Here is a 27,702-nt window from a genome sequence, read left to right on the forward strand (position 1 = left end):
GCAGTCATCATTGTAGTTTTGCTCCAACATGTTGATGTTTATAGCTCTTATGGCACGAATAAAGGCCAATCTCCTGGTTACTTGCTGTCTGGAATATCTTGGAGCAGATCAATGCGCCAATTGTGTAACCGCTAACTGTTATCACACATAAACATGATAACATCTCAAGATTCTTTTCCAACAGCTACAATTCTGTTGAATCTATATCACTAAAGAATGCATCCAGGGAGAAATGACAGACATCTGATAAAGGCAATTCTTAAGTACGTTTATTGCGTAGTGATTATCAGAGTGGTTTGAAAGACATTAGCTGTAGAATGAGAGGAGAATATTGCGCTGTACAGTTGTCATGACTTGAAAAGACAGGCAGGTAGACAACTCATTATGGCAGGTGCTATCAGGTGCCCGAATATTAGTGGGCACATAATATCGAAAAAACAGAATATATAAAAGAAAGTAAGACGCTACTTACAGCCAAAATAAATAATCTGAAATATAAAATTATTTACAAAGCAACTAAATACACATTCCAATAATTTGGCAAGTTTTGTTGCAAGTTTAGGCTAAATGCAATGATAGCCCGCAACAATTCGTTTTACGACTGGTCCCACTATACAAAATAATATTTTTTGCACAAATAAATAGTGACCATTCAGCACCCGGCAGTGAGACTATTCTCATAAGCGTAGCCGCGCCCAATCTTCCTCAAGGAATTCACTTTATGCACCTTTGTCAGTTTTTATTGATTGGTTCGGAGCCGCCGATACAGTTGGTCCCATCTTTCCTCTCTTTCTTCAAAGATATTCGCCATGCGTCTGCAGCAGCCTTCAAACTCCTCAGCTTTGCGGTCCGTCTGCACGCATGAGTTGAAAGAATTGAGCATCTCCTGACCTATAAAACCAGATGGAAACACTTGAACAAAGACTATTCCACTAAATGAAAGAACATTGGCTACAAAGAACAATATCCGTGTAATTGTGGGGATTCTCACATAGGGTTGGTAGTCTATTGTTTCTATACACTGGCCATTTCTAAGCCTTTATAAACTGCAAGGCTTCCAGACATACACTCAGTCTGAATATGATGCTATAAGCGGTGTGCGCAAAGAAGGGGTTAAACTGGCGCAGGCTTGACATATAATTTATCGACAACAGGTTGACGTGTAATTGGACCAATTTGCGTCACTGCTGTCATTTTGGTTAACTATGTTAGCGACAGTTGTATTTTTGAGTTGCAAAATTCCGGATCGTAATAATTTGTTTAAGAAACTAAATTTAGGTAATCATGAGTTGGCCAATGAAATTGCACATTTATTTCTTATGTAGTGGTAATCCATAAGAATTAAATGTGCAATTTAATTGGCCAGCACATGATTACCTAGGAATTAATTTGAAAACAACGAGGTATGCGAGGAAGATCTTATGGCAATTTTTCAAAGGCATCAAGTTTTGTCCTTCATGTGAGAGGTGCTGCCAGATATGCGATTAAACCAGTCAACATTTTGATTCGATACAGGCAGTGACCTAAGTAGATGCTAACAACGTGATCAGCACTGGGTTTCGTTGGCTAAATCCATCAAAAATATAAACACTAGCTTGCTGTTAGAAAATAGCAGGTAGATTTCCCAAAAAATCTTTAATAAAAATAAGAAAGGTCATAGAAAATACTATTGAACACACAGCTAAATATGTCAATACGCACGGAGTGTATCGACACCAAAAGCACCATTAAAGAAAGATGAGCACGGATCATCACAACCTAGCTAAATATCAGGTCTAGAAAGCATTGATCTGTGTAATCACTTCTTCCCATTTAAGATATAACTAGCTGTCATGCATTTAGATTAATGGATTCCAGTAGCTCCCACGATAGAGATCATTATGTCAACTAGCCATATTATAGGCTTATAAATAACAATTTGCATGAAATATAGACAGCGCAAGGGTCTATAATATTGAAGAGCCGAGGTGCTATTTGAAACGATCTAACACCATGCCTTTTTTCATTAAATATGCACACAAGTGCAATTTAAACAATTTAAATTTGGTCCCGAAGATACACAAAAACATGACTTTAATTTTTTTAAAGTAATTTTTGCAAGTACAGTCATACTTCGACTTACGAGCTTAATGCGTTCCGAGACTGAGCTCGTATGTCAATTTACTCGCATGTTGGTGCAATTTATTTATATATAGAACAATTAAATATATATTAATTGGTTTCTATACTCTAAAAAATGCAAATAAAACACTCAAAATAAGATATTGTAACAGAAAAAACATGTTGGTTATTGTCCTAACTTACCACATGCTTTCAAAAAGCAACAAATAAAAAACAATGCAAGGAAATGTGATTAACTAAAATGTAAAATTAAATACATACAGTAGCAGCTAACGCTAGCATTTGCCAAGGAGGGAGATATAAGTGTTATTCTGCATTACAACAGTTGAATTTGATAAATTTGGATTTTATCAAAGTCTTAAAAAACAAACTTAACAGCAAACCTAAAAGCAAACTTTCATTTTTCGTAATTAAAATTTCTTCGGCGTTCATAGTTGGAAGTTTCTCGCTGGTTAGCTAATTTTTCCTTTGTTTTCGCTTTCACGACTAGCCGGTCGTTTTAAGATAAACCTATCTAAGGACGTTTGCCTTTGTCGCTCTTTCAACGTGTTGTGATTAGGACGAACACTGGTGTCGTCACAAAGGGTTAATGCACGACCACTAGCCAACTTGTCCGAAAGTCTATTTTTATAATTTTTACAGATAGCACCGGCCTTTTCACCTTTATTGAAACATCGTTTCAGTTACACTGTCACCGGCCAATTGTTTATCTTTTATCCAATGCCTGAGCAGTCTCCCCATCAGCGGTCGTGAAGATCGCTGCGTAGTTTAGAAACGCATTATGGTTAGTCCTTTTGCAAACTAAATGCCCTGAATATAACCCTTCGGTTTGATAATTGTAAATGTATTTCTGTCATATTGCTGAGCTAGATCAATCACGCATACACATTTTGCATATTTTACAATAATTTTCCGTTTAATATCAATTGTTATCATTTGCTTTTTCTTTCCATTATCTTTCATTTTACTGGCAAACTTTCGGTCTACGCACCGTACTTTTAATTCACATAATTCTGCACTGAAAATTATAAGACAGAAAACACGATACAAAAGTATAACCTGAGTAGTTGAAAAATACAGAGTGATGCTGTTCACATAAAACACCTCCGGCATATTTTGCAACTGACTCACGTGCTCGTATCTCAAACATTGCTCGTATGTTAGTGCTAAAACTTGCTTAAAAGCTGGCTCGTATCTCAAGTTTCTTGTATGTTAGAGCACTCGTAAGTTGAAGTATTACTGTAGTGCACTGAGCTCCACGTGTTTTCAACTCAACATCAACTTTACCAAAGGTTCACACATGAAATCACACTAACTATGAGAATTAAAAGAGGTTAACCTGCTACTTGTTGTCATTATAATAGGGTCTATCAGATCCGTGCAAATTCAGGTCAACGCCTTGTAATTGGTCTATTTGCTACTACGTATGCATCACGCCATACTAATGTTATGAAACAAAATCCGTGAAGACGACTCTCACAATGAAATACTATATATCAAAGAAAGGCTTATGGAAATCTAATTAATTAATCTGCTTGGCATTGTGGGTAGGAAATGGCAGGCTGGTTCAATGGGATTAGATCTATGGAATACTTGTGAAGGATGAACGATGTATATTCAACCAACCCGCTTCCGTCGCTTGACCATCTCTGAAATATGTCCCCGTCAGTCTGCGATTGTGAACTCTGTTGGCATTTCTGAAGAGAACTCTTGTCGCGTAGAAAGAGGCGTCACAGAGGAATCCTTTGTCACCTGCGAGCTGTCCGAGAAGGCAACATGACCAATGACTCCGCGGTATACCTACATTTTGTCACATAAAATAATTAGTCTAATATTCTATAGATATGACCTTGCTGTTCACCCTAATTATGTAGATATGGAGACTGTATTTGCTAGCCAACGACTTAGAGACACTGAGGTGTCATACTGCAGGTAACTTGGCGGTCTTCCAAATTTTAATAGTTCCAATTTTTTGTTTTTTAACAAGGCTGAAATTTTAGACCGTTTTGCAAAAAAGCAATAACATTGTAAAATTTATTTTCATAAATTGTTTATAGCTGGTGGCAGCATATATAAAATATTGTATTCAAATGACTGTACAGTTGCACCTCTACTTACGACTTCAACATATGAAGTTTCCAGTAACAAAAGTAAAATTTGAGCTAACGCGTAACACCCCACTCATAACACGCGTAACACCACACTCGTAACACGCGTAACACCACACTCATAACACTCGTAACACCACACTCGTAACACGCGTAACACCACACTCATAACACGCGTAAAACCACACTCGTAACACGCGTAACACCACACTCATAACACGCGTAACACCACACTCGTAACACGCGTAACACCACACTCGTAACACGCGCAAAACCACACTCGTAACACCACACTCGTAACACGCGTAACACCACACTCATAACACGCGTAACACCACACTCGTAACACGAGTAATTTTAAGCACACGATGTTCAAAGGTTTTTAAAACATTGCAGTTTTACAAGAAGTTAGTTAAAATTAACAATAGACCATAAAAATTTGAAAATAATACTTAATTCATATTTGATTAAGTTACTCAATGTATCTTTTATTATGTATTTTATTATTATCCACAGCTGAACTAGTGCATTGCAAATCTTACATTTCATTTTATATCTCAGAGGATATGAGAATAAAACCTTTTAATCAACCGATTTCATCAATTCAGATTTTTACATCTAATTTGGTTTTTTGTATATTTTTATTATGTGATCATTTTATTTTTCTGTGATTTACCTGAAGTGCTTATAAGTAGGTTTCCAAACTGCAAAACAAATATTACAAAATACGTCGTATTTTGCAGGAATAGGCAAAATAAATAACTGAATGAACTATTTTTATGCAGAAGTTAACTGCATATATGAGCAATACAATTCTTTTTTTTTTAAGTATATAAAATGAAAATCCATACACAAATGGTTAAGCAACCAGCGCCAAAGAAGCTTACGTCTTACAAAAAGTTTAACTTCTTTATTGAGTAAAGCCTTCATCTTTGCTAATACTAAAAGCTTTAGGATGTGTTTAGCGAGTAGCATAGACTAACTTTCAACTCTACAGATTTTTGAAAAATTTCGTTTTCTACTTTGAATTTCCATAAACCAGATGGAGGATTAGGCCGGTTTTCCAGTGTGAGAATTTAGCAAATTTTCTGACATTTGAGAAGACGTTACAAACTAATAAATGTTTAGTAGTTTTCCACAAGCGCTACGAGCTTCGTATGTGCAAAACGAGGTTCTAAGGCTAAAGCAGAAATAATCTAATTTGAAAATGTACTAAAGACAATGCGAGGTTATCTTCAACTAGGTTACTGTTGCTAGGAGGTATTCCCGTGACATAATACCACTGTTAGGATGTAAAACAGATTTGCAAATTTTAAAAACATGTCATAATACAAAATAGTTAACCTTTCTTTTAGAAGGTCAGAAAATCATAAATGGAAAAAACAGTTTTTTTAAGATTTAAAAAAAATTAAATTATAAAGACAGATAAAAAGCATGTAATTAAAGAGGACATTATTTTAGAAAATAAGTTGAACAAAGTGCAATTTGCTTAATATTCCCGGAGAAAATCCTGATTACAATTTCATTTCTGTCTTGTTTGAAGCAAGTGTGTATTGTGCATGATAAGTACCTTGCCGGCAGTAAATATTATTGAGATAAGCTCCGATGATAAAGCAGATTATGATGGGCAGAGGAGTTGCCATCACGCCATCACATTGTTCATTATTCGCATGACTGGCTCAAAAGCCTTTTAAGATGCTTATCATAGTAAATCACTGATGTCCACATCGGGAAGACGGTAATAAAAATGTAATTAACTTTTTAAACTTTCAAAAACATATAAAGTTGAACTATTAAGATAGCCTAAGAATCTTAATTTATGTCCGCATCTATCGGTTAGCCGTGTTTTCATATAATTATTAGCAAAGTTTGCTAAGTTCCCTGTCTTGGTTACCAACTTAAACAATCTTAGTCACCATGTAAAAATATTAAAACAAGAGAAGATATTTTTTCAATAAATCTGGATAAAGCTAGTGTTTGCCATTAAAAATGTACAGCAGTGTTTCGAGTTTTGACGAAACTGCATGCCGGCTTTATTTGCTCCCTTTGGAGGATAAAATGTCTGTAAGCTTCCACAGCGCAAATAATTGCTACAAGCCCTGAATATCTCAGAGATTGAGCAGTTAGAGAAGATAAGCTACACACCTTCTAGTTCGTCTTGAATGGTGCCGAAGTCAACATCTCGTGTCTGCCTTGTTCTGGGAGTTTCCAGGCTCGGTTCGACTTCGTCAGCCAGCACCTCAGCCTCCAACTCCTCTTCACTCTCCCGTGCCGTTGGACGATGGCCTTTGATGTAACTCCTCATCGAGTCTCGTACATCATCGGTGGAATTCCTGGTCTGTTGACATAACATGGCAGTATTAGAGGCTGGAGGATTGTTAATACGTAGACTTCATATTGTTAATGAATGCTACACTTCAAAAATAATAAGATACATGACCAAAATGATAATAACTGAACAATATTGACCAACTAATAGCTAAAGTTACGTTGTTGCTACATAAAAATTCATAAAGTATGAAGATAATATGAAAAATAAAACAATTTCAATTAAAACAGTTAACTTAATGAAAGCATTGTAAGGTGTAGTTATTTGGTGATGTCTTCTATTAAAGTTGTTCTGTTTACTCAGGCAAGATATGAGGAAATTATGAAGTCAAGTTTTAAACTGTTTTGCAGTTCAATTCATCATTTGTCATCTGTGCTAGTCACATGTTCCATGTACAAAGGTTAGACATAAATTATAAAAACCGAGATTTGAAATTTATTGCGAAACTGCTTGACTTGTTCAAGTCTGTAGCAAAAAATGTAAAAAGTCAAATGATGTTTTTCATTAAAAATCTAACTGCACCAGTAAACATAGCTCCTAGCGTCAACAGCCCTTGTGAAAATAGCAACACTGTCATGTGAACACAACTTCTAGAGTTAATCAGTTATGATATTCAGCTTACAAATAAACAATCATGTTTGAGCAAATTTTTTATGAACTTACGTTTTGTTTGGTTTGTTTTTTTTCTAGCGCAGAAGAAACACCAAATACTTAATTATATTTATAAATTATATAAGCACCCAAATAATTTAAAACTATGCAAAAAATCGGAGTAAAATCTTAAATTAAACGTAATAAAGTAGATTAATGGAGTAATATTCAGTGAAACATCATTGTTATCTTATCTTGGAGACAGGTGAACAGATGTGTCATGAAGAGCAATATTTAGGTTCATTGATGGGGCGAGTAATTTGAATTGACAATGTAGTTCAACTTTTTGAACTAGTTACAACCATTTTTAACTTTTACCAATTTTCTATGTTTACAAAGAATTAGAAAACTTACGTTTGAAGAAATATTTGATGTCATGTAGGCCTACTGGAAATGACCTTGCAATGACCTTGCGTGTGAAAAGAAACATTTGCCAAAATTTTATTTTGTAACTTGAAACATTCATATGGTTTGATTGTAATTTTTGTAACTTACACCGGTTTTTTTTGAGAAATGTGATGCAGAGAAGGAGAAGATAACTCTGTTGGTGACACAACAGTTAATTTCTAGCTACAAGTGTAGCTCATTTTATATGCAGTTAAGAAAAAGCAACAAAACTCCTACAAACTTGTAACAGAAGTTAACTTACAGTTATGTAATTATATGTTGTCAGTTCTGAGTGTGTAAGTAACTTACGGGAGTTGTTCCCCTTGATGCGCTGAAGCTGCCATCCGCATTCATTTCAGGAACCTCACCACTGATTGCAATCATTTGCAGGAATTCTGCAATAACATCAGATGCTTGTTATAAGTGCACTACAGCATCCATACAAAGAGCTAGTTGTTAGGTAACATCATCAATAATAAAATGCTTAAAAGTTTATAGAATGATTAACACCATTTTAAAATTTTCTAATTCATTTAGATTTAAGTTTGTTTACTCTTAATATTTGTGCTTAATAGTAAACCTCAATAGAAAATTATAATTTTATATATATTGTCAAACAGCAGTTTCCTAGTAGATGTTGATTTGTTGGCAAATATCCAAAAATATTAGACACCGGGTAAAGTTGATTCGATTTACAAAAATGTATTTATGCAAAACAGAAATTATTTGCAGTTTTGTTTATTACTTTATCTCTAGAGCTGCAAATTTGTTCTAAAATAATCATAATAATATCATATCGTAATGCCTCAGTTTAGTTTAAAAAGGTCTATTGGTGATTACATAGAATTTTATTTGCACTATAAAATGTACCAAAAAATTGCATAGTTAATTATTTTTCACTCACCGTCGAAAAGCCTTGGAGAGCGTCTTCCGTCGTAGCGATGCGAACGTCTGGAGCTGCTTCGTCGAGTTGGTCTGGCATCACTGACTGGTAGATCTTCTTGGCTGGCTGCATCGGATGACTCTGGTATCCAGCTTGCATGCACCGCAGCACATACCATCAGCACGCAGATCATATGTTTAATATGCATGGTTGCCGAGTGTTGTCTTGCAAGGACTTGATCTAAACTGCCGGTGGAAGTTTCTGCTCGTCTGGGAAACTGATTGCTTCACACTGCAAGCAGTCTGTAGTTTTATAGGCAATTAATCAGATATGGCCTGATCTTTCACGTCTCAACAATCATCCGATTGACCAATGGCCTTGCTGGGATCTAGGCCACTCCCCCTAATATGAGCTCACTTTAATCCTCTACACAAATTATTGCTATGAAGTTTGAATTATTGAAAGAACTCCTGCAAGAAGAAATCTGTGACAAATCCTCACCTCCTGATTCGTCAGCTATTGATACCAGCTTTTAGCTGGTATACCTGAGATATCCTACGCTTGCCAGTACTGCATGCCAGAAAGGCAGAAAACTGGAGCTCTTTCACATGTAAATGAAGACATATTTTAAAATATTCTTTTTCATTATCTCTATACAGCATTAGTGTTCCAACTGATCAACTATAATTTTAAAGACCTTTGTCTGAGTCCTAAAAACTATTTGTAATAAATACTGCTTTGGTAGCTTACCAAGAAACTATATGAATTTACATAATATAATTTGTTGCAAAAAATGAACAGAATGTATTTATTTTTTGACAGGCTGGCAACCTTTATTGAGTTTACATAGGGTTGCCATTGCATGACCATCTTTATTTTTTTGCGACTGAAACTCAAAACTACAACTTTAATTAACATTTTGTTGTACATCTACCTGCCGATCTAGAACTGGAGTGAAAACGTGTAGCAGGGCTTTGTGGTCATCTAAAACATCAAATTATACTAGGGCATACCTGGCATAACAGAAAATACCAAGAAATACCTGGCCAGGCTGCCTACAAATATATGCGAAGACTCTCTGGCTTAACAGGTATTATTATTCTATAACACCCTGGAAAACTTGACAATTGTGTTGGCTACCGATACAGTTTTCGTGTTACTACCCCTTCAGAATTTGAAATATATCCCTTCCTTTCCTTGACAAAACATTAGAGCTAATTGCAGTGCTGCACATTTAGACAAACATCTACGAGCTTGTCAAGACAGCCATCTGAGGCATGACAGCGGTTTTCCTTCATTCACCACGCATCGTATTTTCTTCTAGTTGTAACTTAAGCGTGTCAGCATTGAGCAACCGAGAATGCTTGACAGGAATGTCTCAAACAAAGTATTGAATTGCTTATTTTACTAGTCATTGTAGTAGCCATAACAAGAGGGAACGGTGTGACGCGGTCGTTGCTAACTGAACAAGCGCCTGCCTCTTGATGCGTAGAAACAAAAGCCGAGTTACCAAATCAGGTCACACTTAAAATTAATCAAAACTTGAATTACAACATAATTCAAAATCAGACCATATATAATATTGATTGGAGGCGGAAATATGGTGCCACACGGCATTAAAAGCCATGAGACATGCCATTGTAAAAGCATTATTGATTTATAAAAGAGACAGAGGACAATGCGCATTCTGTCTGTATTCGTATCTTCAAAGGAATTACTCGGCCCATATCACTGTTTACAAATAATACAACTAACCAGCCAATAAACCATGGGCTCATTGAATGAACTCATATCCTATATATAATAGAAAGTGTTGTTCTAAAAAATTCTGATTAGTAAATATCTCATGGCATTTCCTACCTTCAAAAAAAGTTCACATCGCTCGGCACCCAAAAGCTTAATTAATTATACATAATAGTTTACATATTTTATTTACTCATTGTCACCTGTTTACTCGTGTCAACTGGCAGGATGTAGCTATTGACTACTCGTGTCAACTGGTAGGACATATCTGTTGACAATTAGTCACTATCTGTGACTGACAACAACTTGGTCTTTCGGAACACTGCCATGGTAAGATGAGATGAAATTGTAATATTCGGCTGCTAGACACCTTCACTGATCATGGCCAAAAATAATCACGGTAGCGCTATGCCAAAGTTCAGAGCACAAATTGAGGAAACTCGAAAAAGAGTTTTTCATTTTGTTCTTTTTAATTTTATCGCTTATTAAAATAATTTTTCTTATAAAGTTTCTAATCATCTCGTTTATTACCTTGACTCAAATAGTTTTTAAGAATGTGTCAGATAAATCTATATGACAGAAGCCATGCAGAACAATTTGTCTTGATCTTCATTGGCACGATGCCCATCCATGGTAATTAGATCTATCAACCTTTTAGCGATCAAGTTTCTGTCATGTAAATTAAACTCATTATAAAAAATATAAATATATCACATTGAAGAGTTGGGCTGCTTCCTCCTCGTACATGTTAAACCAGAACGATGAGTTTTCATAGTAGGTAGCTGCAGGAAATTGAAAGCAGGTCGATAGGTTGAACGCGGTAGGAAACTCAAATTGAAAGCCTAATTCCTAGACTAGACCTAGACGTGTCAGTAGCCTTGACTAGACCTCCTGTCAGTAACATCTATATAAAACGCTGCTTTTTATAACACTGCTTTCCTTCTCAGATGGCACCAGTTAGACTAGCTCTGGCAGCCCTGAAATATAGCTATATAGAATAAGCTTATCAAGCGGACAACATTTATGGCTTGGGCTTTCAATGTATCGGCTGAAAAGTTTTGGAAATCAAGAACACATTTATCTATATTGAAGAGTGCGTTTCGAGCCATTATCTGTGTCAAGGAAGAAAATATTGTTACCGTATAAAAGCGAAAAATTAGTGTTGACAAATCCCAATTACACTTTATTAAAAATAATTCTACATACGATTAATTCTATGACTTACTCTATGGTTTACTTTTATATTTTCTTTATCAATGAATACCTCTGTGATTTGTAGCTGAATTTATAACCTAAAACACCAGGTGAAGTTTTTGACCGATGAGCTTCTTTTGAACTACTGGTGTTCATATACTTACCTATAAGATATTATATGTACTACTTACTATATAAAGTACATTGTTCTATTATATATTACATACTACATTAAAATATTAACAGAAACAAAGCTACACTACATTAACATGCGAGTTTGTTGACACAAAGGTTTCGGCGGAAGGCTTGTAAACCATTCAAAACACGCCCTGTAAAGCAGAAAATATTTTGACAAGTTCTTGAAGGTGAGCAGTCAGAAGTTAGGTTCAGTTCTTAACAAGTCAATCAAACTTATTAAGACTAACAGGAAGGGAGTTCCACTTTTCTATCACATACTATCAGTACTGTAGTAGCATTGACCGAAGACATGAATTACCTTTTGGAAATTATAACCATTTCCTTGTAACTAAGGATTAGCTTTGTGTGAGCAATCCCTAGGATAGGTGACAGGTGTAAGGGGAGGCTGTACCTGGTTTTAAGAGCATTGTTACACAAACGTTGGCTCTATGATATCTCGACTGGATGTATCTGAGTCCAGTGGCAAGGATACCTCTATGACTGGAGACATACTCAGTTGTAGAGAGCGATTTAGAGTTGGATGTCATTACTGACACCACCAGTGGCCTTTTTTGGAAATCAAACCCCAACCTGTTGTTTGCAGTACAGACATTCTCGACCACCAGTCAATTTTTGTAAATGCTTTCTTTGATAAACGTTAAAGGTTTTTAACATGAGCCAAATTTGATTAGTACAAATGATAAAGTGCTAAAAGAGCAAAAATGTAGCTAAAAGTTTGTAAAAACTTTTTTAGCATGTTAACTTCTGTTACCACATTCAAAAAAGTTACAAAAGGCCTATCAAATATGCGTGACAGAACTGTGAATATGTAGAGACTTTTACTTTGTACGACACTCGAATTTACGAAAGTTACAGCTCCGCACTAAATAGTGATGAGTGGTCCTGTTTAATTACCAATATCGAGCAGTCTACAAAGTTGGCTAAGTTTCAAGTTAACCCGTTTAGAGCAGAAAGCTTGTCACTCAATGCCAACATGTCGCTTTATCGCATCATTAAACTGCTAAAATAATATCATCAGTTTCAACGCACTTCCACATTTCTTGTAAAATCATATTTGTGTGTCTTTGCCCAATATTAACTACCTAAGTTATTAGCCCTTGTTAGAGGTCCTTTAGAGAGCCTATACGCCGTAGTTATTAGTCAAGTCTAACTCAACAGTTTTATAAGCCTTTAATTTAACTCCGAGAAGTCTGGCCTGACCATGTTAACCTTTCGCACAGGCTTATAAATTTGAGTGGTAGCCTGTGATCCTTACACTTGTTGCTTTATGTAAGCAATGGTTCTTTATTAATTAATGGCTGTTTTGGATCTAAAGGATAAGGAGACTAAGTAAACCAGGATTAACTCAAGTGTCATAAACATTAGATAATCCTCATCGAGGGCAAGTGTCAGCAAGTGTCTCGAGTGTCACGCCGCATTCATCTCATAATAATCCAAAAGTAATTCACACGCTCTTGTGCATTACTTAAAATATGTAATTTATAAATCCTCTATAAACGAGGTTAGGCAATAGAAATTTCATTAAAATGTAAAGATATAGAAAAGATTTTGCAATAGACTTGCCTAATTTCAAGTAAAAAATGTTATATTATACGTTTTCTGCAAACAAATGAACCATAGTTTAGACCAATAAACAACGCAATTGAAAGTCGCATCAATGTTGAGCTGAACAGCTAATAAGCAGGGAACATCAAACTTTTTTCTTCTGGATCATCTTTTATTTGTAATTTATTAAATTATTTTTTGTTCCGATAAATAGATCTCAAATTTAGCTTCTTTGTTTCTAAATAGCCATGCAGTCATGAACAACAGAAGAGGGTAAATCATTCTTTGAAAAGTTTATACCTATTGGAGTAAATAGCTGGACTTCCTTTATCCCAAACTACTTCCATGTTTAACAGCCTAGCTCAGCTTTAGTATGGTTGATTGCACATCATTGTTCAAAGGAAACAGTCACACCATTCATATTAATATTATCGCTCCATTATTAAATATTCTTCCACTCTCCTGGCATGTACTATGCCTTCTTGCTTTGACAAGCCATCTCGTTGACAACTATACACGAGTCCTATTAGAATTCATTTTATAAAACCACAAACAGTGCGTGCAAGAATGTGAGTAGATAGGAATGAGACCACAGAACCAACGAGTGCTCAGATTTGCATCTAGTACAAAGAACTAGGAGCCAATGAGCTAATCATCTGGTAAGAAATTAGCATAAGCGTTCTCTAGCAATGGTGAGATGGTGTTAATGTTTTTCTAGTTTGAATACCAGTATCAACCGTAGATGATGTTGAGTTGACATAGATGATGTACACATAGATGAGTTGGACAGGGTTTGTGTAGAAAATGGCAAAAGTGGCAATAATGTGAATTGCTGTTCAAATGTTGTGTTTGTCTTACAAGACATTCTTGAGATGCCTTGTAAGACAATTCTATTAATATCCATATGATTTACATGCTGTGTTTATTTTATCTTCATGTAAATGTGACATAGGTACAAAAGCAAATATATGTTATGTATCACATGTTCATCGCAGTCACTGCATACTTAACTTGGGGTATAGCATGAATGCTGCCATCTTAAAACAACCAAGTAAATGCTGTCATATCTGAGGTAAGTAGGGGCTTAATGCCGAGGAGCTAAATGTATCTTTAGATATTTGTCCTTTAAAATACTCAAATTGTATCTCCAATCTGCTTGACCATCCATTGCTTTCCTACTTCCAAGAAAAAATCACTGCACCTTATACAGACAGCAGCACCTTGCCAATTCACATTACAGAACGGCGTTATGCAATAAGAGCATTTTTTTAATACACATAATTTACTTTACTATTTTTGTTGTTGTTTGTCTCATGATATAATTTGCTTTAAACAGCATGGACTGGTGTAAATGAAGTTAGTATCTATCTATATCTGAAGGAGATATGCAGAATGATGTAGCTTGCTGCGCTAATCAGAACACGAGGCATATTAACGTGTAGAAATAACAAGCTAAAATATAGTTTTGTCGGAAACTTAGTCCTTGAAAATTGAGACACGCCACGTGCATTTCTATTGAATGCTGTAAGCAAATAGCTGATACACAGTCCTCACCTGAAGCAACAAGACACCGGCTAGCGATGCCAAGTCAGTCATTTAATAACGAGGCATTAGTTGTGTTACGTAACGATGCTACACAAAAAGTGGCATAAGACTTGTTTGCCTTGGTAAAGCCTAGCCATTATTTAAACAGCTTGACGTCAGATCTCGGCATAAAAAGCTTAGTAAATGTGTAGCTCCAAAGTTTATTGGCAGATAGAGAGCAAATAAATTAACAATAAACTCTGCAAACAACATGATCATGATTGTCTAGAAAAAAGCTGGTGTTTGAGAGATAATTGAGATTAGATAGAAGCTAACCTTTTGGACATTTGACCTTCGGTATTAGAAACCATTAAATACTAAACTAGCAAATAGACAGAAAACAGCAAAAAATACTCTTATAATAAAAACAGCAACAGAGAGAGAGATCCGAGAGCCTTAGCGACTCGACGTAAATAGATGATGGTGCTCATTACGAAGAGGAATACTCAGAAATCAATATAAATAACACACATAATACACTTGAAGAAATAGAAACAGCTAGTCTCCAGAATTGCTAGAAAACCAACAAAGTGAAAAATATAAAATGGAAGGTTCGAAGAAATGAAATTTGGCGACTGTCAATACAGATCATCCTCTAAACATCTGTTGGTTCTTGACCTAAAACAGTATTATTTAACAAAATAAGACAACTCTTGAATGACAAATACATCAACTCTTGCACGAAATGAAGCAATCAACTTCAAGTATCACATGTTGGACTGAAGATCCCACGAGTCAGCTCATATCAGCCTACACAGTCCTGTTTTTTTTATGGTCCTGGCCATCAGCTTAATTAAATGCAGGCACTGATGAAATGACCCATTAACGGCGAAAACATACAAAGAAGAGTTGTAAACGAAAGCTAACCCAAAAACCAGCTGTTATGATCTGTATTAGGCTTTGCTCAATTACCAAAACAGTCAAAAAGTATCAAAGCTAAGGAGATTATTTTAACATCCTATACCTTAGATACTCTTACAATGTAAGCAATCGGTTTCGGGAACGTTTATTTTATAGGAAATCTACGTTATATTTACAGTAAAATACATATAAATTGCCGAATCTATTCCAAGATTTCCCCAAACTCACCACTTTGATCCTTCACAAATATAAAAGACTAGACTTAATTTTTTTAAATTTAATGACTGTACCGTAACTGTAGTATTGGTTTATACACGTATAGACCACTTTTCACCTTTTTCTTATCACAATCACTCGGCTCATGGTCCATTGTGGTAATTTTACAATGAGTTATGGAGAATGCACACCTTTAATGTCAATTTACCTCGAGTTTTTCTTTCGTTCTAGACAGCAAGGTCTATTTTGCAAAAGTAAAACTGATTTATATGGCTAAAATAAAGTAAAACAAAATATAACTTTTACTATAATGAAAGTGATACCAATCTGTTGATCAGTCTATCCGTCGAGGAAGATAAAAGATAATTTTCAACGATACTCCAATTCGTGACATTTGAGTCGGCAAACGAACTATTATTATGAAACTACTATTATTACTAAACAGACTACACAGAATTATTGCACAGCTACTTATTATCAGAGCTTTATCCTGATATTCCGGACGCATCTGATGATTTCTGATGGCGAACTAGACTGCTAAGATACTGGTATATATAATCGAGATAACCCTTTTTTCTCACGCGCGGCAAGAGAGAAAACAATATTTGTAGGCTAACCATGAGATGCGTGTTATTCAAATCGAATTTCAAAACTCGCCTCGACTTTACACATCATGTTATATGACATTTTTTACATAGTATGAAACAAAAACTTTACATCAATTCTTTACTTTATGTGGAATTAACGTTATGGGAGGTATGGTATACCTTACAGTCTACTGTAGATGTAAGAATAGGGGAAGCCGAAAAGAATTCAAAGAAACAGAAGTTCTTGAGGCACAGCAACAATGTTGCTTTTGTTAAAAGTTATAAAAATTTGTTGAAATAATAATTAATAATTAGAACGTCATCGCTGAAACAAGACTACTGCTGCTGTCTCTCTAACAACAATTCCGCTTTCACAACAAGTTAAAAAGCTTATGTACACCATTTAATGAAAGTCAACACGTGTTTGAAGAAAACGAGCCATCATACCCTACTCAAACTATATGAGCAAGCATGTAATCTCTAGTATATATCTCAGTGTTTGTTCTGTCATTCGTGTGTTCAGTTACAGCGATTACAATCTAAAAAAATCGACCTGCACTGGATTTCAACTCATTACCTCTAGGTCTGCAGACAAGCATGCTAAACTTCCACCCCACGTTATCCTTGCCATACTATAGAATAATTGTTCATGTACTTAAGCATCGCTGCAAAAATACTATTGGCTAGGCCAGGTGTTACATGCAAAGTCATAACAGGCAAATTCGTTAAGCGCAACGCCAAGCTGGCTTCACGAAACATGATTCAGCCAACTAAAAACCGAACTGGACAGAGTTCATAACAAATATCAATAAAGCACTTAGCAGAACAAGCAAATTCATAGTAACATATCAATTTAAAAACAATGAAATGCTTTTATTGAACTACATGTATAGCCTTTTTTCTTTTCACAAACATGAGAATAAGAAATATCATAATTTTTATCACATAAACTTGGCCAAAATCAGTAAATATAAAAAATTCCACTATCAAAATAATAATACAGTATAGATGGTCTGTTTCAGTGAAACTGCAAGGCTTAAATATCGTTCAATACATTAAAAAAAATAACAACTCCTTTCATATGTTCCCGTTTTCCATTATTAACCCTCTAGACTAGTGGAAGGATGAAGTAGGAAAAATTCTTCAATTAATTGAAAAAGGCACGCAACAAATAAACACTGACCTTTTTATCATCCTGTCCTTCACATTTTATACCAAACACCACTGACTGCATTGCTGACATGCTATGCCACTGATCCACTCAAACCCAAGTCTTTAAATGCTCTACAAGTAATTAAGAAAATCCAAATAGATTAGTTAAGGCAACATAAAAAAAAGAATAAATCAGAGTAATGATATCAGCAGATGTTGCAGGGCACAGAAGATTTTATAAATTGCATAAAAACTGTTGCTACTTGGTGCCTGCTTGCATCGTTTGTTATGAGCAGACAACTCCCTGTCTTGTTTGCACACATGTGATATAGTGCAAGATTAGCGTAGAAAGGATTATAATAGTAGGAGAGCGTTAAATGCTGCTATGCTGTAGATGTTCTCTATAGTGAATTAGGATACTTCAGATACTATAGAACAATGAAAACAAAGAAAAACTTACACTCATGAAGAGAATGGAAAGGATGACTCCAGGATGCACAACAGGATATCATCATTATTCGCATGACAGATGATTTACACGCTGTATGACACAAATGCTCACAATCTTCTTTTGACCATTCAAAACTCCAACTAAGAACTTCACATTTTCTGCTGCAACTGCCTGTAAAAAGGAGAGACATACCGGTAAACTTTTTGTAGCAACTGCTAAACTAACCAAGCGCTGACATGTTCCAAAGTTCATGTTCAACTTGGAACATATAATGACTTGTATGTTCCAAGTTCCTCAAAATATTGCAGTTTTCTAAGTAAAAGAATAAAGAAACTGGTGACAAATAGCAAAAGTGAAAAATATGAAATGTGTAATGTATGCCAGTTCAAACTTAGTAGACTAAGAATTAGAGTAAGTCGGAAATCATAGACATATTGTACCTGTATCCCTGATTGTGCTATTGCTGAGGCTACACTTCTAAGGGAAAGTAACAATGGAACCTCGTTTAGTGATTATTACTTTATCAGTCCTGACTTTCCCATATAATTAAGAGTTTAACTCTCTATGTAGCCTTACTTAACTCAACAATTTAATGCCGTGTGGCATTATCTGCGGTACTTGCTAAAGACTTATTGTGGAGTTTTGGGTTGTACAACAAATGTCGATATATTCTTATAAGAATACTAGTGCACTTGGCAGTCACTGTGAGAGATTGTAATAAGTACTCAGCGTGTGCATAATTAACTCTTTAGCTACTAAATTAATTTATTAACCATGACATAATTACGTACGTGACATAATTACGTACGTGACATAATTACGTACGTGACATAATTACGTACGTGACATAATTACGTACGTGACATAATTACGTACTCGTAAAACCTAATACAGTGAAACATGGATAACTCGCCCTCGGATATAGCGAACACATGGTTAACTCGAATGGATTTGCCTGGTCCGTTCCCACGCAATGATAAATGGCTTTATATAACTCGACCTCGGCACCGTTAACTCGAACAGTTTTTTGCCGAATTCACAAATGGTTTCCGTTCAATTTATTTCGAAGGAGTTTCCACTAGTCGCGGAGTTGAGAGTACTCTGCTTTCTTAACGGAAGCGTTTTTAGTACGCGTATAGTGTACATATAATTTCCCCCGTACCGTATAATGGAACCGAAAAAGAAATTGTATAAAATGATTAATAGGGTCGCTAAGTTACGGCCAAGCTATAATCGTTGGAAGGTATTAGCGATAAAAATTTAATAAAGATAGACACAGCATGCAAAAAACATATTGCATATTGTAACAGTGATTATATGCGGATACATAAAGATAAAATGTCACAAATAGGCTCGTGGCTTGGCATCCGCTACAACAGACATCCGCTTTACGATGGCATCACGCAAGCAAAGAAAAGCGTAGAAACCTTCTGACAAACTTAAAGTACTCGAGGAAATCGAAGCAGGACAAAAGCTATCAGCATTATCAAAAAGAGAAAATCTTCCAAAAATTACAGTGTCAACATGGATTAAACAAAAAGAAAGAATAAGATCGTTATGTGACCAAAATTCATCAAAGCTAAGAGATCGTTCAACGTCGCACGATGATTTGGATGGTGTATTATTGACTTGGTTTAGACAAGTGCGTAGTGAAGGCGTACCTATCGATGGGCCAATTTTGTTAGAAAAGGCTAATAAGTTTTTAAGGACTATAATAACTGTTTAAAATTTATTTCTACAATAAGTCACTGTTGATCTTTGTCAAAAAATACCTTGTCACAGACTACACTCGATAAGTTTTTTAAATGAAACAACTGATCAGATGTAAAGCATGCTTTTTTGCATTGGTCATAAATGTTTACTTATGTCCAGTTTTAAAAATTATCAGAAAGAATAGATATTTTTCTATTGGGCTGAGATTTGTATGCAGTTTTAGGTGATGTGACTGACAAGACGTTTTAAGATTAAAATTGGCAAAATTGATCTCGAGTAAAACACTCAGAAGAAAAAATGTCTTCTGAGCGTTTTAACCGCGATAAGGTTTTGCCAATTTTAATCTGAAAAAGTTCTGGCAGTCACATCACCTAAAACAATACACAAATCTCAAGTGTATAAAAATATCTATATTTTCTGATAAATACTTTAAAACTCTACATCAGATGCCCTTTAACTTACAACAAACAACCTATACTTTAGTTTTATATATACATGTAGTTTGTATATGTATCTACTGATAAATACATTCACTTGTGGCTGTGCTCTGATAACTTGAACGCTCTGATAACTCAAACACTTTCGCTCGGTCCCGTGAAGTTTGAGTTATCCATGTTTCACTGTATTTGACAGGGGCGTATAAATCATCGTAATTTTTGAACTATACGATCTATAAAATATATTTGAATACCAAATTAATCATGAAATTTTACATTAGCCGATGCTATAGAGGATAACCACAAATGCGTTGCAGAATGAGATTGAAGACTTTTTCGGCCATTTTCGCAAAGACTATGAGCATGTCTGAGTCGAACGATTTATCAATATTATTACAGTTTGCGGCATTATTATTACTGATAAATTATGAATAATAACTTACAGCAGTGCTATTGTTAAATAACAATCACCCAAAGTCCATAGATCTACAATTAGTAACTGTAATGCGTCTAGCATGACTGGGCATTGCTAACAATAAAATGCAATAAAAACAAAAGATTTAGTAAAGCGAAACTAAGCTCAGGATCGGTAGATAATGTAGATAATTATTTCCTTTCGTTTAATTTTGTGGTGTCATGGTTAGAGTACTTTACTGTAAATCGGAGTACCTGAGTTCAAGTGCCGCGCGAGACAATTTTATTCCTAGCGCTCTTGGCATGTCTTTCAACAGACGGCCACTGCTCTTATTATAGTAAAGATTTACTACAAAAATAACGATTTTACAAAGCATATATTACAACAAATAGATATCGGTTTGATCGTATTACAGGTTGTTCTGTGTTTTGAATACACACTGTTAATAATCTGGGAAGTGTAACAGTTATACTATAAGAAATTGTGAAATAGAAACAATTTCAATGATGCAGCAGGTGATGTGCTCCAATGTTTATGCAAGTCACTTAAGAAATGAATGAACAATCCTACCGACACTGCCGAACTACAGCGACAAAAAACAGCCCCTTTTAGATGGCTGTTAGTCATGCAAAATGCCCGCTAAGCAAGAACTAGAAATAAGTGTGATATAAAACTAACGCAATAAGTGGATAAGCATGAAATATTTGTGTACTTGTAACACCAGGTAAAGCCACATTTAAAACCCAACCGAAAAGTTTTTTTTGAATGCATTTTAAAACCTGATTAATAAAAATCCAAACCGAAAATAATGAAATACAACTGGCAACTGTCTTAAGATAATAATTATGATGAAAAAACAAAATTTAGCAACTAAAATAGATAACACGTAATAGCTTTAACAATTGACATAATAAATGAAGTTGATGATATAATTGGAAAAGATTTTTGGCAAAGATATGTTAAGTAATAAGCAAGACGTGATTGCAGCGAAACCTGCTACATCTTTGCTAGCAAATAAATAAACTGTACTTTTATTACCAAGTTACTTCAAAAATTTGAAAAAATATTCAAAGAATTTGAAACACGTGGTGCCAACGTATTTCTTTTGTTGCCAAATTGCAAGTGCCAAATAGGTTTGTAATTGGAGGGGTTGTGAAAGTGACAGACTGACTCCAGCGAGAGGAAATACAAAATATCAAAAATTTGAGAAGCGAGTTGTGCCAACAGTTTTGACCAGCCTTCTCATTTGAGTTAGCGATATAAAAGTGGCTGAGCTGGAGGAAACATTTTATGACAGACAGCAAAACCATGACAAAATGTCTACAATACATAACTCAAAATGATTATAGTTCTTTGCAAAATCACAACTTTCACAAATAATTTTATTCGTTATAAAATATAGCAAATAGATAAATTACCTAACGCAAAAGGCGTGTCAACTTTGTCTTATACAGTCATACTTCAACTTACGAGCTTAATGCGTTCCGAGACTGAGCTCGTATGTCAATTTACTCGCATGTTGGTGCAATTTATTTATGTATAGAACAATTAAATATATATTGATTGGTTTCCATACTCTAAAATAAGCAAATAAAACACTCAAAACAAGATATTGTAACAAAAAGAACATGTTGGTTATTCTCCTTACGTACTACATGCTTTCAAAAAGCAACAAATAAAAAATGATGCAAGGAAATGTGATTAATTAACATGTAAAATTAAATACATACAATAGCAGTTAACACTCGCTTTTGCCAGGGAGGGAGATATAAGTTATCCTTCGTTACAACAGTTGACTTTGATAAATTTGGATTTTATCAAAGTGTTAAAAGACAAACTTAGAAGCAAACCTGAAAGCAAACTTTCATTTTCAACTAAACGTAATTAAAATTTCTTCGGCGTTCATAGTTTGAAGTTTCTTGCTGGTTAGCGAGAAATTTTTCCTTTTTTTCACTTTCACGACTAGCCGGCCGTTTTAAGATAAACCTATTTAAGGATGTTTGCCTTTGTCGCCCTTGCAACATGTTGCGATTAGGACGAACACAAGTGTCGTCACAAATGGTTAATGCACGACCACTAGCCAGCTTGTCCGAAGGTCTATTAAACAGTTTGGATAGATAGCGCCGGCCTTTTCACATAGCATCGTTTCAGTTACGCTGTCACCGGCCAATTGTTTGTCCAATGCCATCAGCGGTCGTGAAGATCGCTGCACCGTTTAGAAACTATGGTTAGTCCTTTTGCGAACTAAATGCCCTGAACATAATCCTTCTGTTTGATAATTATGAATGTATTTCTGTCATATTCCCTAGCTAGCTCAATCACGCATACACATTTCGCATATTTTTCAATATTTTTCCGTTTAATATCAATTGTTATTTGCTTTTTCTTTGTATTATCTTTCATTTTACTGGCAAACTTTCGGTCTACGCACAGTACGTTTAATTCACATAATTCTGCACAAAAAAACACGGTACAACAGTATAACCTGAGCAGTTGAAAAATACAGAGTGATGCTGTTCTCATAAAACACCTCCGGCATACTTGGCAACTGACTCAAGTGCTCGTAACTCAAACATGGCTCGTATGTTAGTGTTAAAACTTGCTTGAAAGCTGGCTCGTATCTCAAGTTTCTCGTACGTTGGAGCACTCGTAAGTTGAAGTATTACTGTAATATAAGTTGTGGACTAAAACTAGGCCATTCCATTTATATTCAGAGTATTCCAGCTTTTTGTAGGATAATAATTCAAAGTTTAATTATGTGCTAGATATATTGTCTGTAGCCAATAATACATATTTAATCTATTTTCAGTTTAGTTCAGTAGACGGGTGTGAAACATTGTTTAAATACGAATCACAAATACATAATAAAACGTGTTTGATCATACATAAAATATTCAAGTCTATGTATTTGCACTTGAAAATATAGATCAAGGGCAAACCAAACCAACAGTATTCAAAAACTAATAGAATCATAAGGTTCTATGTCCAATCGTATTGGAACATAGCCTACGTATCACTATCACCAAAGGTTATCACCATTATCCTAATGATGCTGCTGAAACCACTGCTGCTTACGGTAATTTGCTAGAGTTAGCATGTCAGTCTTGTAAGCTGTTAGCAAATATTATCTGGAAAGTGAAGTTAGGTGTATTAGTATATTTCAGTCAGTCTAAAATCTCGGTGCATTGCATGCTATTCAACGGTGCTGGTTTAAAGCTTTGCCAAGTTGCAGCAATTTTAGCTAGTGTGTTGAACATAGTAAATCGTTGCTTGAAGAGACGTACATATGGTACCACAATAGGTGTCAAAAGCTTATAAGGGCCAGTATCCCAGTTGTTGTTGATATGAAAATTAAGAATTATTTTTTATAAGGATTGATATCATTTTGCCAAATACACTGGGGAAACATTGAATATCGCACAATTTTGATTAGAGAAATTTACATAGTGTGAAAGTGGTCTGTAAATAGATATGATTCAGGGTTGGTACAAAAACCAAATCAAGATTTTTTCGTGAAAAAAATCATGATTTTTCATATTTTTTCATAAGTTTATAAAATCATTGTTTCTTGACAACTAATATTGCTTTGATGTGTGTAATAACTTTGTAAACACTCCTGTCATGAATTACCATGTGTGATGGAGATAATTGACTGCACATGTTGTACAATGTTACAGAAGGACCATTGAATTCAGGACGTATGAGTGAAATATTTATCTAGTGGAACACTTTAGAGGAGTAATTGTGAGGTAGCATTTGTAACTGGTACAGTTTTTTCAGTTACTACTCTGTTTAATAAATGACATCAAACTCTTTACCGCAATCAGCACAAATGCAAACATTGAAGAGTATTTTTCACCTTTGGTTTTGTTCAATCAAAAGAAAAAACCGGCACTAAAAAACTGGCAAATTGATATTTAAATTTTAGATGATGAACCACATTGATAACACTAAGGAAGAATGTGCCAAAATGTTTCATAGTGCATTTTTATGTGCAGCTGCTAGTAGCTCTACTCCACTAACTCACATGTAGTTTGCAAATTATAATTTTATATTGCTGTTGAATTTGAGAAATTCTCAAACTAAAATATGTAAGTCCCTAATACTGCAAAGTGGGTTCACCAACATTCTGATGTGCAATGCAATTCACAGACAATTTACATGAGCAAAATTTCTCCAAAAGATAAAATTTCACAAAAAATCATCAAAATCGGAAAAGATTCATATAAATAAATAAATTAGTTATAAAAAAATAACGATTTTTTAACTCTTCATTAATTTCTTTTTACTAGTCATGCATAATTTCTTTTACAATACATGTAAGCGTATGATGACGTGATGCCTGATGTTGGGTGTATATGTGTGTTGGATTCAAATAAGAGCTGATCAGAGTGAGCCACTATGACACATTATTAAATCCTGTGTCACACATAATAAGTGCTATTCATATTAAATATCATCATAATACAAACAACTATTTTTTTCAACACAGTTGATCCATTTACCCGAGCTATGGATGAACAAGTTTATTTTTTAACAACTTAAACAAAACAAAGAATTATTAAAGAAAGACCATATATAAAACACGTCTATGATACTCAAAATGTCACGTTACAATGCCTTAGTAAAAAACAGTCAGTAATATTTTCACTTTTTTAAAGTCTTTAGTGAAAAGTAGTTTAACAAAGTCAATTGGGATGTGAAATAAAAAAGTGAAATTTCTATAACAGATATGTAACCTTTGCAAGACAAAAAACTGAAGATAAAACAATCTAAAAAAATTAAATGCTTTAAAATTATTGTAGCGTTTGCTATTTTAATGCACACTTCTCAAAACAGAAAATAAATTTCACATTAATTTTTAAAATGCCACAAGCTTTATTTTGAATGATAGCTGACGATTGAATTATGTTCCTGTTTGGTGTTGCAAATTTGGTAGAAACTTCTTATTTTGTATTATTGCATGAAAGAAGATGAACATCACATGATCATGTATATGTAAGTAATTCTACAGCATTAGTTGGCAAACGTCCGAGCTTTGTTATCTACTGCAAACCAAACACCTTGCTTTAGGAAAAATATGAAGCAGCTCAAACCACATTCTAAGACTCTCATATGTCATTTCATCATTGTGATTATTCATATCTGTGGTGGAGTATTTATATCTAGTTTATACAATGTACAAACTTAATATAAATGGCCGTACACATTTATATAGCTTACAAGTTACAGCTTAGCGAAGTACCTATTCTAAATTCTAGGTAATATTGCAGTAGCTGAACTAAAAGCCGTTTACTTTTGGTTAAATTGTAGAGTTTTGTCTTTGTTTGCAATACCTTATAGAATCTAAAATTTAGTGCAGTTGTGAAATGCTTAAAAACGACATAACAGAGAATTTTTACCATAACTACCCAAGCGATCTACTACCAATTTATAGGCGTAATGCAGATATATGGAGTTTTTCAACAATAAACCTTCTAAGTGCTACTCAAAGATAAAATCTATGAGGTTAAATGTTACAGCATACTGATGCACTAGCTAAACACAAAATGATAGCGTACAGATACAAAAGCTAAAATCACCTTAAACAATGGCAGCTAAAACAGTACTGAAGCTGTAACAGAGTTACAGTTAGCCTTTTCTTTTCCAATGATAAACTTTACAAGCAAATCTTGAGTTGACTTAACACCAGTTGCATGCATATTTTGATAATTGCTAATTTTTAAGCAGCTTACTGATGTAGAACTTATCACAAGGAAGTCGTAGCTTAAAGCTCTGCGTGCTTACGACAGGTGTTAAGCTTCAGGAAGAAAACACATTAATAGAAACAACATGTTTTGGAAGCAGTGAATGCACCACCAGGTTAAATTAAAAGCTCCCAGTGTGCATGTGTGTGTAGTAATGCAGCTTAGATAAGCGATAGCTAATTTAACTAATAAATTGTCACACGCTTAGGACAAAAAGGAAAACAAGCACAACATGGACTAAGGCACCAGCTAAAGAAGTGAGGGCAACCGTGTGACAAGCTTTAGACAGCTTCTATTTCACTTTTCAGCAGTAATATCAAATTTCGTTAGCATAAAAACTAAATAAAATGAAGAGAACAAAAGAATACAGTTTCAACGCACAACAACTGACATTAGCTACTAGCGATTATTGTCAATACAAATTGATGAGCACTTTATCCAGGTTTTGCGAAACGGACTATGAGAAATGTTTTAAGCAAAAATTGACGACACAATATAGGAACAAAAACACATATAATATTATTGTACATTATTGCAGTATGATCATTTATCAATTCACATTTACTACATTCGAACGCTATGGAAGGTAAGAAATTATCACGGTAAAATAATCACAAGCATATTACTAGAAAACTGTTGAAATATTTAAGATTCTCAAAGCAAAATCACACACATTCTCACCAGCTTGTTAAAATAAAAAGCCAACTAATCGGCAAAATCAGGATTTTCAGACGTACTCCAGCAAAGCTGCTGAGCTGACAACCATGATATTAAGCTATTGTTATGCCAAAAGTGTCTTGATTGTGCCCTGATTGGCCGAATAATAATATTAATTTTTTTACATTGTAAACTACATAATTACTATAAAACAAAAACTAATACACACTTAAGACCTTAGCTTTACTATATGCAAAACTAGAAAGCCATAAGTTAGCCTAAAGACGAGATATTTGAGTTAAAACATTTTGCCTTCAAAACGCCGGAAATGAAAAATTTGAGAGAAAGACGACTAGCTGGTTTGGTAAGGAAATTTTGAATGTCTCGGAATACATTCGCTAGGCTTTGAGTAAATATAATGATTAAAGCAAAATATTCAAAACATATAATATTTACTAAAACTACAACAAAAACTAAAAAAAAAACCAGAAATATAACTAAAATTAATGTGGAAAGAGTAAATACAAAATTATCAATAACAAAATCTTCTCTTCAATCGCTGTAAAACTAATGAAAATGATCTTATTAAAATTACAAAAATTTGTTTATAGATAGAAAAATATGTTTTGTAAACACAAAAATTTAAATTTAAAATAACCAATACACCAATGTGCAGAATAATGCTATTATGTAAAAGCCATGCACACAAAATATAGCGATCGG

The 27,702-nt window shown here is 34.6% G+C and overlaps 1 protein-coding gene and 1 long non-coding RNA gene across 3 annotated transcripts; both read right to left on the minus strand.

Moving 5' to 3' along the window:
• Positions 1–247: 247 nt before the first annotated feature.
• Positions 248–8,755, minus strand: LOC137394725 (uncharacterized). The gene is made up of 5 exons (XM_068081488.1): positions 8,501–8,755; positions 7,906–7,991; positions 6,375–6,567; positions 3,748–3,921; positions 248–891 (listed from the first exon to the last, which is right to left on the minus strand). The coding sequence occupies exons 1-5, from the start codon at positions 8,685–8,687 to the stop codon at positions 740–742; spliced, it is 792 nt and encodes a 263-aa protein (XP_067937589.1). The 5' UTR covers positions 8,688–8,755; the 3' UTR covers positions 248–739.
• Positions 8,756–14,888: 6,133 nt separating this feature from the next.
• LOC137394833 (uncharacterized) lies at positions 14,889–27,095 on the minus strand. 2 transcript variants are annotated; one of them, XR_010978383.1, is made up of 5 exons: positions 27,004–27,075; positions 20,830–20,923; positions 18,020–18,181; positions 17,591–17,691; positions 14,889–15,361 (listed from the first exon to the last, which is right to left on the minus strand). It is a non-coding gene; the product is annotated as an uncharacterized lncRNA (long non-coding RNA). The 2 variants fall into 2 exon arrangements; XR_010978384.1 differs by lacking the exon at positions 20,830–20,923 and having other exon boundaries at positions 27,004–27,095.
• Positions 27,096–27,702: the final 607 nt, after the last annotated feature.

The sequence above is a fragment of the Watersipora subatra genome, chromosome 4 (assembly GCF_963576615.1).
Source record: "Watersipora subatra chromosome 4, tzWatSuba1.1, whole genome shotgun sequence".
NCBI lineage: Eukaryota > Metazoa > Bryozoa > Gymnolaemata > Cheilostomatida > Watersiporidae > Watersipora > Watersipora subatra.